Here is a 16,186-nt window from a genome sequence, read left to right as displayed (position 1 = left end):
CCAAGGAGTAATCTTGCTCTCAGAATTGGGAGTCTCAGTTAAACACACAGAATTATGGACTAATGCTAGTTTTATGATTTTTCTGCATAAAATATATCTTGGTCAACATTGCTCAAGTAAAATCCTTTGTTAGAAAATAAGCTAGAAAGTAAATATTCAAGCAATTGAAACACAGCTGAAATTCATTTACTTAACATTGAAATGAATATTCATTTACTGTTTTTTTCAGTGTTTGCCCAGCTGCAATTAACAATACTTAGTTCTTGTGTAGTGATTTTTATACTTAAAGCACTTTACATATATTATCTACTTAATCATTATCGAATTAATCTGAGTAATTAGTATTGAACTGTAGTTAGAATATTAATCGAGATGTAAAGCAAACTTAAAATTGAATCGTAGCATTTTAAACACAATTTTTGAGACAGACAATGGTTTGGCCAACCAAAAAGTCTATCTGATTTTCTCTTTGTAATATTTCTGTAGAAGAAAGCAAGAACATATAATAATAGAAAGGCTGAAAAATGTTGACACAATAAAGTAGATAACTAACTTGCTTTCTGCTTAGTCTGCTCCACATGCATTAATCAAATATTCTCCCTCCCTCCTTTCCTCCCTTCCATACCATGTAATGGAAGAGAATGTAGGAATTTGCTTACTAACAAATATGCCAAAAAGGGACAATTTACACTTTATATGTCCATGCTGGCAGTGTCCCTTTGTTGAGTATAACAACTACTGCTTTTGACAACATTGATTTTTTTATTTCATTTCTGATGAATTATTAATAATTTGGATCAAGGTGATAGCAAAGACAATTGATTTCTTCTGCTGAGCGTCCTGCAAGGTCTGGATTCTTGGTTAATAAGATGTTGTCCTCTAGGTTTTTAATTTAATTGGAAGATATTCTTTATGTGGATATAAAGGGCAAATTATCTAGGCCATTTTACCACCAGCTGTTTCTATTTGAGGTTCAAGTGCCGCAAACATAATTATTGTCAACTGGGTTTCAGAGTTTTATATATCTTAAATAGGTATTTGAACAGATTAGGAGTGGGGGACACCAAGTTCTTTGCCAAGTATCTTTGGACTGGTGATTTAATGCCATTGTGGCTCATTTTCTTCATCCATTCAACATTACTAACACACTACTAATGCTTATGTTAAAGTAACCTCTAGTAATACTTACCAATTCTATAGAAGAGATGAGGGCAAATGGTGGCGATTAGCCACAGTCCCCAAGTCTCCCCATGGGGACATGTGGCAGGTGAAAGTGGAGGAATACCTTTGTGGCTAGCGAAGCCATGGTCTTACCTCTCCTTCCCTTTTCAGCCTCTATTTTGTGCTCACGTTGGGAGAATATGAGGAAAATGTGAAAAGCAGAACCCTCTGCTTTTCACAGATGAGAGGCAAAACTGTCTGGCCTACCCATGGCTATATAAGGGAGCAAAGGGACTCTTTACTGTGTTACTTCACGGGAACCAGATTAATCCCAAGACATCAGCTTTTCTATTACTGCACAATACACAACAGCGAGGAGTTATTTCAGTTCTTTATCGAGACTCGCCTCACCTAACTGTTCACATGGACAGTATCATCAGCAACACTCACAGGAGGCTTTCTTTAGAATCAGTGGAGAGAGAAGAGATATGTTTAGGAGATGACTCATTTGATCTGATTTAGTGTAACAGGATCCATGTTATTGGGACTACACGGATGACAGAGGCTTGTTGAGACAAGTAGGAGTTTGAAAAGTCGGTAGAACAGGGAGTTGTCCCAGCATTTAAGGATTTGGTTCCTCAGAGAGGAATTGACTTCCGGTCAACTTCTAAAAAACAATACTTTGAAACTAAGATGGAGGCATAATTAATTAATTTTCTATTGTATACATAACCAAATACTGAAATTGCTTGTCTCATATTGAATGATTTTAGATAATTCAGGATTTCTTCCTTCTGCCAGTTAAAGACTAATACTAATCAGTAAATGACTGAAAATCTTTTTGCACTGCATAGTAGTAAGAAAAATGATGTATGAGGATCATTTACATTCTGTTAACCATATTGATTTAAATCCAAAATGAAAAAAAAAAAATAGAGACTCTTAGTGACAGAATTAACATCTGCTGTCTGTCATGAAATGCTTAGATCCCGTCATATTTCATTATAGACAGCAGTAGTTGGGATGATTATAATGAAATGGATTTCTAACATGTTTCTAGTGACCGATAATAAAATGTAAAACATTTTCTTTTTTATTTTCAGTGTCCCAGCAAAACATTTGGAGGCTTCGATTCCACCAAGGACCTTCCTGATGAAGTTATAACATTTGCAAGAAGCCATCCAGCCATGTACAACCCAGTATTCCCCATCAACAACCGTCCAATCATGATCAAAACGGACGTGGATTACCAGTTCACGCAGATAGTAGTAGATCGAGTAGACGCAGAAGATGGCCAATATGATGTGATGTTCATTGGCACAGGTGAGAAGTCTTGAATCTATCCTGTATGCTCCTCCAGGCATTACAGAGACATAGATCAGATAAAATTTCATACTCTGAAAAATAGAACACTGACAGAACAGTGTGAAAATCTGGGGCAAGACTCAAAACTCTGTGTGTGGGGAGGTCTTTGTTACATACATTCGCTGTTACAGGTTCAGGTTGTGGCCTGCATAGCTTAATTCTTTAGGAGCTTTGCCAACTGGATTAAGATCAAACCACTCTCTTTTCAACTACTGTTATTAGGGAATTTTATTAGAAATATCTTGCCTTATTAATTATAATTTAGTATTAAAATGCGGGTTTGAAGTACAGCATAAGAAGTATTAATATGAATGAGGCAAGTATCCAGGTATGGGAAATGTCTTGTGTGCCTTTCAGGTATTTCAAGTATTGCCTTAAGATGCCCAGCTCTTTAGCCAAAAGAGTACACCATTTTACTTAAGATGAAGATATCTGGCACATACAAGGTGTTTTAAGAGTTGGTATTCAAATAGAAACTTGATATCCTTTCCAAAGCATTTGCAGAATCATACAGCTTGGGCATTTTATCAAAAGTAGAAGTATGCACTCTGAAAAGGTATCTTTTCCAGAAAGGTAATAATAAGAAATAACAGTGGCCAGAAATTAGCTGATATGCATTTGCCTAGGTTCAGGGGCTTCAGAACTACGCTGATTAGCAGTTGGTGGATCTGCTGCTTCACCTTTGAAGATTTCCCATTAGTTGACTGGTGTTTCAGTTATGTTGAATAAAAGTATTTTAAACTTCTATCGAACATAATTGCTAGTAATTAGACATTGGCATCATGAAGTCCAAACAAATCAAACCAAAACCCCACTGTTTCTTTTCAGCTTTGGACCAAAAAATATCTGTCTGGCTGTCTGTCTTAGAACAGTGCAATTTTTGACTTGCTTTAAGTACAGTTCTGGTACTCTAGACCTGGGGTCAGATTTCCAAAGCAATAAATCTCAAGGTCTCTTTCATGTTGATGCCTGAAATATATTATGAGTAAACTGAGAGCTGATGAAGCTTTGTGTACCACGGTGCATGCGTAGCAATTCAGAACATTTACTGCAGGAAATGCAGTTCTGCAGAAAGCGTTCCAGCTCTTTAAAGCTGTGAACTGAGTTATTAGATACCAGTGCTACAATATGTTATTGCATAAAACATTGAAAAGTAGTTTCATATGATTTTACACAACACATATATTTTCCATCACACATTAGAGACTTCAATGCCATCTACAACTGGCAGTGTTTTGTGCCTTTCAACAAGTCTTCTATGACCTGATTCAGCCCAGAAAAAAAAATTAATGGCAATGCTCCCCTTGGCTGCGATGTGAGGCAAAAAGCCCTTCAGCATCCAGAGTATGATGCTGAACAAACATAAGGAGCTGATTTATGTCTACATCTTGAGCACAAGAGGTGGCATTTATCTCACCAAAGTTTGGCATTCAGTCTAAGAAAGATGCATTGGCTTCTGCAAGGGAGAGAGATAATTACTTCCAGAGAGAGATTCATTGTACTTTCTTCGAAATCTCTATTAGAGTAAGATGAACAGTTATGAAGAAGTTCCTGTCTGTTTTCAGACAGTATTGGAAGACTTCCTTAAACCTGAGCTATAGCTTTTAGATCGTTATCATTACTTATAGTGGTTCTTATCAAAATTAGTCAGGCAAAGTCTCCATCTGAAAGAGCCTCAGTGATACCTAGCTCTTACCTTTGAGTTGGGAATTTAGGCACTCAATTCCCTAAACCACTAATATTCAGGTGTGTGGTAAGTGCTTTGAATCTCACCCAACATTGCTGATAGTTGTACCCAAGAACTGTAAAAGTACTGAAAGATTATTACTTGCACTTGCCAAAAGAGATTGCAGCACCAAACCCCCAGGTTTGTAAGTGCAGAGTGTTATTATTTCTTGAAATATTACTTTTGTCCATAGAAACTGTTCTTTTTCCAGCAGGAGGTTATACCCTTATGGGACAAGAACAGGCGTTACACCACCTGTGCTTGGAGCTGGGGCACAAAAGATGCTCCGTGCTCCTCTGAGCTCATTATCCTTATTGTGGGCTTCAGAATGAGAAAAGGGCATCTTCCACGCAGGCGTAAAGGAAAAGAGGCAGAACTGAAGCCCTGCCTGCCTTCTGCCAGAAGGCTGCACTGAGCCAGCTGTCAAAGTCAAAGGAACCAGAAACAGATACACAATCAGCACGTATTACATCTTCCCCAAGCAAAGAACAAACTGGGGAGCAGATTAGGGACTCTAGTCACAGTCCAGTTTCCCACTTGATGATCTGAACCTATGACAAAGCCAGAGTTAAGCTCTCTGGGATATGACTGGATTTTTCTCTGCAGGTCTGTCCCATCAGATTAGATACATTTCTCTGTATTTTCCCACTGCTGTTGCGGCAATCTACATTATTCCCACATGCTGCTGAACTTCAATATGTTGAAGAAATACTTTTTTTTCCTTTTCATTGAATAACTGATGATAATTGAACACAACATAATTAATAGCCACCCAGTGTGGTCACATTTTCCTTTCCTGTGGGTGAAATCTTTAGCCAAGCAGTTTCTTTCCCACTGTGATTGTACCAGTGTGTTTCACAATGGAAATAAAATCATATCGGCATGCTTGAAATTATATCAGAAAAAAACAGGATTTAAGATATGCACTTAATGCATATCCTGAGTGTCTGATGTTTGGGATCATTTGGCACAGTCAACCTACATCTGTCAGTAAAGCAAATTAATAACAGTAATCTTATCTCACTGAGCAGAGCCTATTGATCCTAAAGGAGAAGCCTGATTCCATTTGTGTGAAATTGTTTGAAACAGTACTCTGTAAAACTTGATCTAGAACTCAGATAAAGCCCCACTTTGGTACCTGTGGCCTGACCAAAGTCGCCGTAGTGATTAACACTGTGTATCTTTGACCTCAGAGGCTTTCTCGAGCATCAAGCGACTGCAATTGTTGCAGGATCCACTTAAAAGTCAGACCTTTTTTTGAAACAACATTATGTGGGGAACTCAGGTCTGCTCAGTGCCCACTCAGGCTCCACAGTTTCTCTTGTGCTGTTTTATCACCCCCCCCCTTTATTTCTAGAATATGGCATTTGATGCATTGTGACAGAGGACAATCATATTCCAGCACAGAATACAGTCATGACACATTGCTATTCTGTTATATTTATTAGATCAGAGTTCTCTTTTTTTACCCGTAAAATGTATTTTCCTCAAAACCACAGTCATAAAATTATCAGGATAATTAAGGAAATGAACTCATCCATTAAATTACAAATGTAACTAACGTTAAATTATCTGTTGTTCTGAATTACTCTGTTGTAGAAATGTGGATTTTTTTGTTCTTGTTTTAAAGTTTATATTGCATTTGTTCTGTATTGTTCTCAATATTTCTTAAATTAAGTATATTCAATTAGTAGCAGTAACCATAATGAAAACCACTTCCAAAACAACTTATCTAGTATATTTTACTAGCTTAGTTTGTACATGTAGCTGCCTAAATAAAAAGAAAGTTGTGCTTTGCTTTGTTTTTGTTGTTTTAAGAAAGAACTGTTTTTTCTTTTTAAAAAAAATCTGTGAATTTGTGACTAATGAAAGAAAACAATAATGTACATATTTTGTGGAAAATAAATCACTTCTTTCTAAACTTCCAAAAATATGTACTTAGAAACCAACATCTGCTTAAAGGGGAGCAGATGGAAAAATGAAAATCTCCGTTCTACAGGATATTGTAGAATTTTTAGAATATTTTAATACAAATTCGTGTAAAGAAGTTGAAATACCAGAATTTTCTCATGAAATCAATAACTTTTAAGTTAAGTCACCTTACAAAGACATTTCCAACCTGTGTAATCTATTTGTTTCAATTTTATACGTATTTTCAATGTTGAAGTGGTGAGTTGTAATCTTTTTAATCAGAAGTTTCGACTAACACACACAAATATATACACATACAAATTACGTTTTAATTTTGTGTAATTGATGGTTAATCCTTGTTTCAAGAATGTTGACCTTTATAGTTCTGTTACTTTGAGAATTTTACCCATTTAAAATGCCTTATATTTTCCTAAACTATTGCTGCTATAGAATGTGCAACATGAAAAGTCCTCAGGGACATGGTTGTTATTCCTATGATACATTTACAGGGCACTACACTTGGCTGGTTAAAAAGAAAAGTCACGTACAGAGTGTTTCCATTTCAGAGAGTCTGCAGTGATGTGTACCAACCTAGAAATGATTCTTTTCTTTTTTGTTGTTCCCTGTAAATTCTGTTCGTGGAAACAAACAAATAAATCACAGATGCAGAAGCTGTAAGTCTCAACCATATTCACAAAACCAAAGGCTGTAGCTCTGGAATTTCAAGCATTGGCCTTGTTCATGTTAAAGCCAATTGCAAAACTCCAAGAATGTAAGTGGATATAGTATTAAAATGCTGGCACACATCTATTTCTAAACAGAAGAAATAAGTTGTATTGCTTTTTACCCCTCAGCGAAGACCAGTATCTAAGACACAGCGAAATATAGATGCCTTAAGGGGCTTATACATCTTAGGTACTTTGTTTGACACAGGGAAGATCGCATGTACTTAAGAGAACTAACGGTTTCATCTGTCTAACAACATTTGTCCAGATGTTTTTATATCGATACTGAGCCTTCTGACAGCATCTTCACATGCATTTTAAGAATGACAAACATCATATTGAAAATGGACAATAAAACATGCCTGGGTAAATTTAGTGCATTTCCTTCCTCAATTAAATGACTGAAACAGCTGTCATTTTATACTGTCACTTAAATAGTATTTCAGTCCTTTTCATTCTTTAATAACTATAGTAGTTTTTATCTTCTTTGTTGCATTTTGATAATTGAAAGACTTCAGTGAAATGTCCCACTGAAATTTGATGTTTTTCTAGGTTATTTTAAAAAGCAGTTGGTATTTTGAACAATGAGTGCTCAGAGATAGGTGACTTCACAATCTTTATATGTGAAATAATTACGTACTACAAGAAATGCTGGCTGCCCTGAAACTGAAGTATGCATCTTAAGCACCTGAAAACTTTTTTTTTTTTTCCCCCAAGATATTGGAACAGTTCTTAAAGTGGTTTCAATTCCTAAGGAGACTTGGCATGAATTAGAGGAAGTCTTGCTGGAAGAAATGACAGTCTTTTGGGTAAGTGCGGCTAGATTTCAAGTGTCAGGTTGTAGATTTCTCTGTGGACAGCTGCAAACTAAACTTCTTGCAGTCTAGCCAAGGAATAGCCTGGCATACCCCTCTAATTAGCTTGTCATTTGGAGACCCAGACACTAGTCAAAATAAACCTTGAAACTTTCAGTGCTAGCTGGAGGTTAATGGTAAAAGAAATGGCATTCTGGGCTCTTGTTTTGTGGCTTAAAAAGTAAATTAGTATCTCTGAATCTTAGAGCTATTACATGCTGTAGTTAAATACGTATCTGTGAAAGTCTGGGCATAATGCCTGTCTGTTTTCTCCCACAGTGATATGCAATACACGAATCTTATAGTTGCATCAGCTCTTAACACTACTCAGACTATCAGCATAATGTAAATAGGAAGATACTTTAGGAAAAACAGTGATCTGCACAGATTCCTTATGCCTACTAATCTGAGAAACAAAGTGTTTATATTTTCAAAGGTGTCTTTAGGGTCTCATTTTCATGGGTTGACACAAGACACCATAAACACCCCCTAATCTTTCGTACTTTTTCGTGAAAATCAATCTTTCGCATTTTTCCTATCTGAGCCACCTAAAAACTACGGCATCTTGTAGGCACGCCTGCAAATCGAGGCCAAGTAAACCTTTCAAACACTTCCCAGACAGAACCCAGGGATGTCTCATGTTTTGTACACAACAACAAATCATTTACATTCCCCACGTTATTCTTTTTGTCAGTGCCATTTTATGGCACCATTTCACAGGCCCCAGGCTTTCAGGGGGTTGATACCTAGCTGGGAGGGCGAGGTTAATCTGACAGCGTGAAGATGATGCTTGCGTGCTCGGAGAGCCCCACCATCGTGTGGTCTCGCTCCAGATGTGCTGACAAGGGCTCTGCTCAAAACCTGCCACAGGGGCCCAGCCACCATGTCCTCATCATACTCAGTTGCCATCCCTTTATCTTTGGTTTCTGAACAGATACAACATATCTAAACAGAGCTTGGGTATCTTTTTATTATTACTTTCAATATTATTTTTATTTTTTTCTTATGGGCAATCTTGCCGTTAGTGGTACGAATCTTGCACAGAAACCACCATTTTGAGTGCAAGATACAACTGAAAAATGGGTATCTCTGTTTCTGCAATCCATGGGGTTTTTTGAGGACGGAAATGTGGGGGGGGTTCTTTCTTTTTTTTTAACAGAAAAATAAAGTAGAAACTATGAGGAGAAAATGAGACAAGTAATTTGTGGCTCCCAGCTTTTTTTCTTTTTTATACATGCAAAAGTCATTACATTAATGCAGGGTAATTTGGCAATTGTTGATAATGTATGAGTCTCTTCCCTAAATCAAGTAGAAGTGCCAAGTTAAAGGAGATCAGAGAAATATAAAAGTGAAAGAAAGAAAATAAATGGAGTGAAAGTTTTATTTCAGAAAGGCTTTACAGAAGTAGAATGGTTAATGGCAAATTCAAATCTAGTATTTTAATTTACATGTGTATTTATTCATTACACAAAAGGATTTGGGTGTTCTGATTTACTTGAAAGCTCATTTATCTCCTTTGGCATGTATTTAAGCCTTAAAGAGGGCATTAATGTACTTCAGTGGAATAAGCAGAATTTGTATGCATAAGATATGGATCTTTCAATAGGGAATTTGCAACAGATTTTACATGTACAAATGTAAGTTTTTATTAGTTACTAAAGAGTCTACGTGCATCATAAACAATGTATTTTGATGCTTAAATTGCAATGTGCTGAATACAATGCTTTTCATTTATAATTCCACGAAACTGAAAGTCTTCCATATCTGTTACCTTGATAACAAATGCCTCTTTTAACCCCATTTGTGCAATATTTCCCTGCACAGCTGAGCAAACAAACTAATGAATTCAATTTTCATTCAAATGTTACACTTAATTGATGCTCTCTAATATAAGGTCTATTAACCCATTTGTAAAGGCAAGTCCACATGCTTAATATCCAGTGACCCATATCAAATTCCTTCAGGATAAGCAAGTTGAAAAGCTACACAAGTATAAAAGCTTAATAAGAACTTTATTAATGTACATACATAACTAAAAGTGTGATGCGTGGGATCAGTAGCAGATTTTCAGATGAAATAAAGTTCATACAGAATTGACTTGCACACTTTGTAACCAAATTATGCCACTTGGACTCTCAGGATTAAAATCCATTCCAGCAGCTGGGCCTAAAAGGTGTAACAGTCTTTTTAGTCAGATCTAAACATACTTAATCTGTTCAATATTTCTTACAGTCTCTCATGTAAGACAGTAGATATTGGTTTGACATCTGCTTCCTACAGATAGCATAATTAAGAGTTGACTTAGCTAGGAGAACAATAACTATCCTAATGACCCATTTGGTTGATTAAATAATGGGTATTCCAGGGTGCAAAAAACCTCTTGCCAGTTTTAGCTCTGTGTTCTGCAAATATGAGTAACTTCCTTCTATGCGAATAGCATGGTACAGTCAACAAGATTATGCTTGGGATTAAGGCTTGTTCTTATGAATAAAATTTCACAGGAATGGGTTTTTCACCTTGATACGGTTAAAATGTATTGCCTATTTCAGTGTTATCACCTTTAATATATAGTATCTACATATTTTGATACAGCCATTGTTATTTTCATATTACCTGAGAGGTTCTTTAAACGTAGTTTTAATATTAAGTGTAGAAATTAATTTCAAGATGTGAAACTAATAACAAAGTAATCACAATGAAACTGCAATAATCATGGAAAATGATATATCTACAAGCAACATAGCAATCAAAGATGCACTCAGATATGTACATGCATTCTAATTCACTTACAGCTAGAAACTATTCCACTGCGAAGGACAGCAAGAAACGCCGTTACTACAGAGCGTCTAGTTTAATTTCAGGGTTTCTAGGTTGAGCAAATAACATTGTAGCAGAATTTTTGTGTTTATAGAACTCATTTTATATTTTAACACTTTTTTTTTCCCTTAGGAACCCACTGTTATTTCAGCAATGAAGATTTCCACAAAACAGGTACTATATGCACAAACTTTAAATCACTTTTAAATATTTATTGGTCTTTGTCTTTTAGAGACAGTAACTTGGCAGTCAGTAGAGACATATTAATTACAGCAGCAGCATCCCATCCCTTTACATAAACATCAGTAGTTTCTCAGGAAAATGTGACATGCAAAGGAGAAAGGAAAAGTCTAGTTTGTGTTACTCACTGGCAAGGTGGAAACTAAACACAAAGTTACCAGCTGTCTGGAGGCTCTCTAGAAAAAAAAAATCCACATTATGGAATCTGTTCTCATGACAGAGAAACTGTTCAAAAGGAGCAGCCAAACTTTGTCCCTTGCTTTAATGGGACTAGTTCTAGTATCTGTAGGAATAGTCTAGTATAAAATGCAGATAGTGGAACCAAAGACTGGAAATGAGACATCCTCCTGTCTTTCTGTCCAATACCCTTTCCATTCCTGGATGTGCACCATTCAGCTTTAACAAAGAGGGTAGGTCTGATTTAGTCCAAATTTTCCATGGCTTTCTGATTCAGTGACATGGTTAGGATATGGGTTCCAGACTCCAGAATTTATAGTTCCTGCTTGCTGTTGAGTGCACTAATAACTAACTTCTTAAAGAAAAGATATATATTATAGCCTTCATTGTAGACCAGACCATAACTAAAATGAACTGGACTTCTTGATGGATGGAGGTAAAGTTTTGTCTGATTTACAGTAAAGGTGATTCCTGCATTTCTGAGCCAATACGGGCAATTATTATTAGGCTTCTTTGTGAAGCAGCTGATGAATTATGTAGTCATGCAAAGAACATTGGGTTGCAGTCCGGGAGTGAAGTGGGTATTGGAGGCCTATCTTCCAGTTCTGCCTGGAATTAGGTAGATGGATCCCAGCCACTGTCATTTCCTGTCTCAGACCTCTGAGACATAAAATTTAGTGTCCAATTTAACATAATAAAACTTTTTTTTTTCTTTCTTTTTCATATTTGTGTTGATTTGGAGCCTAATTCGGTAAATACATGCAACTTGTTCACACTTACTAACTTTTCCATTAATGTCATTGTCAGTAAAGAGGAGATTTGGTATTACTTCCAGGACTGGGTGCACTAAAAACTGTGTGTGTTATAAATAAGAATTAGTTAATTCATCTACCTCACCCTATACGTTATTAAACAGAAGTTGAATTCATTCTGTAATGGGCAGTGCCCAATATTATGTTTGAAATGCTGCATATTTAACTCAGAATTCACTGTATTTAGGAAAGTTGTCTGAAAACATTCATGTATTTGACAGAAAACATTTTGTTTGGGGACACTCTTCTAACATAGTTTACCACCTAAAATAACAAAAATGGCAGGACAAAAAAAAAGTACTATTGAACACTGGGATATTTAAAAACAAACCTGTCAAGTTGTATATATGTTCACATCATACCAAAATGCTCTGCTCTGGATTATTTTTATAAGTACATTCCCTTAAAGCAGCCAGTCATATTTGATAATGGACCATGCATTTTCATACAACTTCTTCTTCAAAGCATCTTTAGTTATTCAGGAGAGATTACAATTTTCCCTGAGTCTTTTGAAAACAAATTTCCACTGCTAAAATTGTCTAAAGCTAAAAAAGAGCATAAAACACAAGTTATTCAGGCAGAGTTAAGCTCATGAAAAATCAACCAGCCTCAGGCTAAAAATGACAGAATCATGATACAGTGTGACAAGCTTTTGGCACTGTGTCTCTGTATCAAATAAGTATATGGTAACATGTTTCCATTTTGTATTTATGATTTAAAAATACTGTAGTTTTATAACTCAAACACTTTACTCATTGTGTTCTGATAAGGAGGATGTTTTTCATATAAACTGCACGATAATTCTATGCATTGTAGAAAGCAGGAACATGAAATGTAAACAGCAAAACCAACATGTCCTATTGAATAACTTTAAAGCAATCACTTCATTTTATTTTTTCCCTAACAATTATTTCATCCAATTACAAAAACATGGCACGGGGAGTTTCTTCTTGGTTTTGAATGTTTTACTACGCTGGTTGTTCAAACCTACCTCTTTTGCCATCATGCCAATATGATATGTTACAAATGACTCTTCTTCTGAAAGACTAAAATCTACAAATTCTTCAGGAGCAGAACTTAGCTTAAGTTTTAAATTATATAAAAGTCTAAGGCTCCCATATGTCTCTCTGTGAGTATGAATTTGGCCCTTGAGCGAGAGTGACTTAGAGCAAGGAAATTTAGCCTTTGTGTGCAACACTAAGCCTTGATACAGCCCTTCTCAAGTCTGCTGTGTTTAACTCACAGGAATTTTATTTCTATTTTCTCACTGAAGCTACATATTCCTCCTAATTGGGTTCAGAGCCCTAGGCTTGTGTAACCTTACCACCTAAACAACTTACGCCTGGTTAGCAATAGAGGCAAACCTTTGGAGGACAGCATCCTAGAGCCACTGTAACACCCTGCAGCTGCCTAAATTCACAGTTCTGTGGGAGCCAGGCTTCCAGGGAGCCCCTGGCTGCCACTTAGACCTGAGCCTGTCAGGTGGGGCTCCGTAATTTTTCCCTGGATTTAAAAATGTGGAAGCAAGCCAGAAAGTCAGGCTTGACTTTCAATCAAAGGTGACTTTTTGTGGAGCAAGCTCTCATCTTTTTCTCAGGGTCGGGTTTGTGATCCTCTGTTTCAAAAATCCATTGGATTTCTGGTAAGATGGGGAAAAAATAAGGAGATCCTTGGCTGATACAGGCCATGTCCTTATCTGGTGAACCGCTGCGAAGAGCTTTTCTTTCTATCCATAAGATTCTCAATCAAAGGCAAGGCAGAGACCTTTGGAAAGACCTAGTGACTACTTTTATAGTACTGTTCACAAAGTACTGGATTTTATTCAGAGATCACCATTTCTGTCCATAGTGAGCATATAGAAAGGACCAGCTCAAAATGGATATGTCACTTAAACAGCCCCCTGAACTATTCTGTATCGGTTACTTTTTAAGACATAAAATTAAATTAAATGGGATTTGAATCTGATGCTCCCTAAAGTTCCTTTAAAAATTCTGTTCTTTTTTTAAGCATTACATTTTTTCATCTCCCTCTTTTTTTTTAATTGCAAATGGAAAATTCTCAGTTATCTCTTTGTCCAGCTTCTAGAGAAAGACTGCATTTTGGGCAGGACTGTGGGGCAAACAGAAACCACTGGATTCCTTAAAACATTAGTCTCCTCAGCTTTTCTGGAATTCTGATACTTCTGCAATAATTTTTAGAGGACAACTTTTTTTTCCCCCCCTCTGGTTTGATCTGATAATCAGTTGATTTATTAAATTAACAACCTCCTGGGAGAGACTCTTTGCCCAAAAGGCAGTTTGACTGTGTATGGCAAAGTAAGGTCAGACCATTGATGCAAATCATTCTGTTACTATTTTCTGAATTTCATACTGCCTGGATTTATATATTATTAGTGTCCAGAATAATGATCTCCAGCTGGATTCTAAAACCATGGTCAGAAGAGCAGCAAACAGGGCAGCAGCCTTCAGGCTGTGTAGCACCTGAAACACGTGCTGTAGGTCACTAACTGAACTTTATGAACTTATCGACAAGGAATAGCGTCTTTAAGTAACCCTATTTTGGCCTCACTTTTTTTTTTCTTATGGTGTTTCTGGTCATTCTTTAATTCTAAAGGCATTTATTAGAAATCAGGGAGATGTTTTTGACAAAATGAAATTGGTTACAGAGGTACATAGGAAACCATTGCACCATTCTTCTTTATTTTCCCATGTGCATTCTCTGGGTTGATTTTTATATTAGTGGCACCACACGTTGCTACATGCTTATATAGATATTAATGCCCCAATTACATAGGACTCAGATCAATACCATCTGGACATTTAAGATACTTAACTGAAGCTCTAATTTGACCTATGCTGCCTCCATAATCAGTAAAGAGAAAAGGCATCCCTTGAGAAATGGTTAGGTCACCTAAGAATTGAATTGGTGCTCTTTTTACTGCAGAACGTACCCCTAAGCTGGGTACTTGATTAAGTGACTTAAGTTAGACAGAATCAGCTTATCATGTCTGCTGCCTGTCATCTGCTTCTCAAAGATACAACACTAACTGGGGACTGGTATGTACAGTCAAGGCTTTGTGTGGAGCTCTGTGTGGTCAGAGATTTTTGCCCAGAGAATGTGGGTTTACAGCCCAGCTATGGCACTATAATAGATGGAAGCAGCTGCTTAAAAAGGGCTTAGTTTTCAATTTACTAGTGAATTTTCCTTTGGGCTTTCCTTGTCATATTTTCCTTGAGAAAATACTGGTGTTTATATAAATGCACAGGATGTTTCTGTTACAATTAATATGTCTGTATAAACTGCCAAGCTCCTGTCTCTGAAAGAAGTTAACACAACACCTTTTATGAGTATTTTTGGGTTTGCTGTCTCCTGGTATCCAGTGCTTATCATGTCTGGTAGGTAGGTGACCCCAGCCACCTTCCATCCCTGAATTCCCTGGAAATGATACCTCTGGGACATCGCAGTGCAGGAGATGAAGAATTTTGATAACATTTCTTGAAATCCTATTTTTCACACCATCTTCATGTTTTCTAAGAATGAAAAATGAATACAAATTTGTATTTTCTTGGTGGAACTGCTTGGAGTGGGACCTTAAAAAGAAATGTATTAATTGCTCCACCATGGATGCTGGGTGGCAAAGTTTAAGCTTTTGATAGCAAAGTGTCAGTGTTTCCAAAACAGAAGGATTATGCCATTTAATTTTTGTTTATCTATTCATTTTGTTTTCCCCTAGTTTTGCATCTCAGAGGGAACTGTATTTACTTACTACACTCACACTTGTTTTCTTTGTGAATTAGTGCTAACCTGGAATATCTCTGTTTGGACTTTCACGTGGGATCAGTTGTTCAGTTTCCTTATGTCCCTCTGGGGACCAACTTCTTTAATGGACCACATGAATTTGATATCAGAGAGGAAACTGAGAGTGGCAAGATATTCTGTTGTGATGCCATACAAAGCTGTAGTTCATTTTGTATGCATGTTTTTTGATATACTTCATGGCTTGTCTCTGCATTTGAACTACATCTTCCACTGAACAATGTTTTTTATCCAAAATAAAGTGATGATACATTTCAGTTAGAGTATGTGACCTACAGAAAAGAGTATGAAGCATCAGAATTATCAAACTGGCGTGGCAGCACTTCCAAGCTGAAATGTCTTAGCATCAGTCTGACATAATTCATATTAGGTTTCCTCCACACATACACAAATCAGTCATATATAGGAAATTTACATTAAAGTTGTTTTTATTTTTCTTTAGATTCAAAAGCATATTCTCCATTGTGTTCTGTCACTGATTATAGCACTTTCCCAATGCAGGGATCTGAATACAAAAGAAAAAATGGAAGAGTACTTTAATTTTTCTTACTGTTTGGAGAAGCCACCGAGAGTGTCATAAAA

The 16,186-nt window shown here is 36.6% G+C and overlaps 1 protein-coding gene across 1 annotated transcript in view; it reads left to right on the top strand.

The window, feature by feature from the left end:
- The window catches only part of SEMA3A (semaphorin 3A), a 336,793-nt gene that overhangs the window by 303,932 nt on the left and 16,675 nt on the right, over positions 1 to 16,186 (top strand). The window contains exons 13-15 of the mRNA XM_052789790.1: positions 2,265 to 2,484; positions 7,606 to 7,697; positions 10,692 to 10,733. Of these exons, the coding sequence (XP_052645750.1) occupies positions 2,265 to 2,484; positions 7,606 to 7,697; positions 10,692 to 10,733 (354 nt within the window). The remainder of the gene's footprint in view (positions 1 to 2,264; positions 2,485 to 7,605; positions 7,698 to 10,691; positions 10,734 to 16,186) is intronic.

The sequence above is a fragment of the Harpia harpyja genome, chromosome 6, assembly GCF_026419915.1.
Source record: "Harpia harpyja isolate bHarHar1 chromosome 6, bHarHar1 primary haplotype, whole genome shotgun sequence".
Classification (NCBI taxonomy): Eukaryota; Metazoa; Chordata; class Aves; order Accipitriformes; family Accipitridae; genus Harpia; species Harpia harpyja.
The sequence above is the reverse complement of the archived record's forward strand: the minus strand, read 5'-3'. Positions and strand labels throughout refer to the sequence as shown.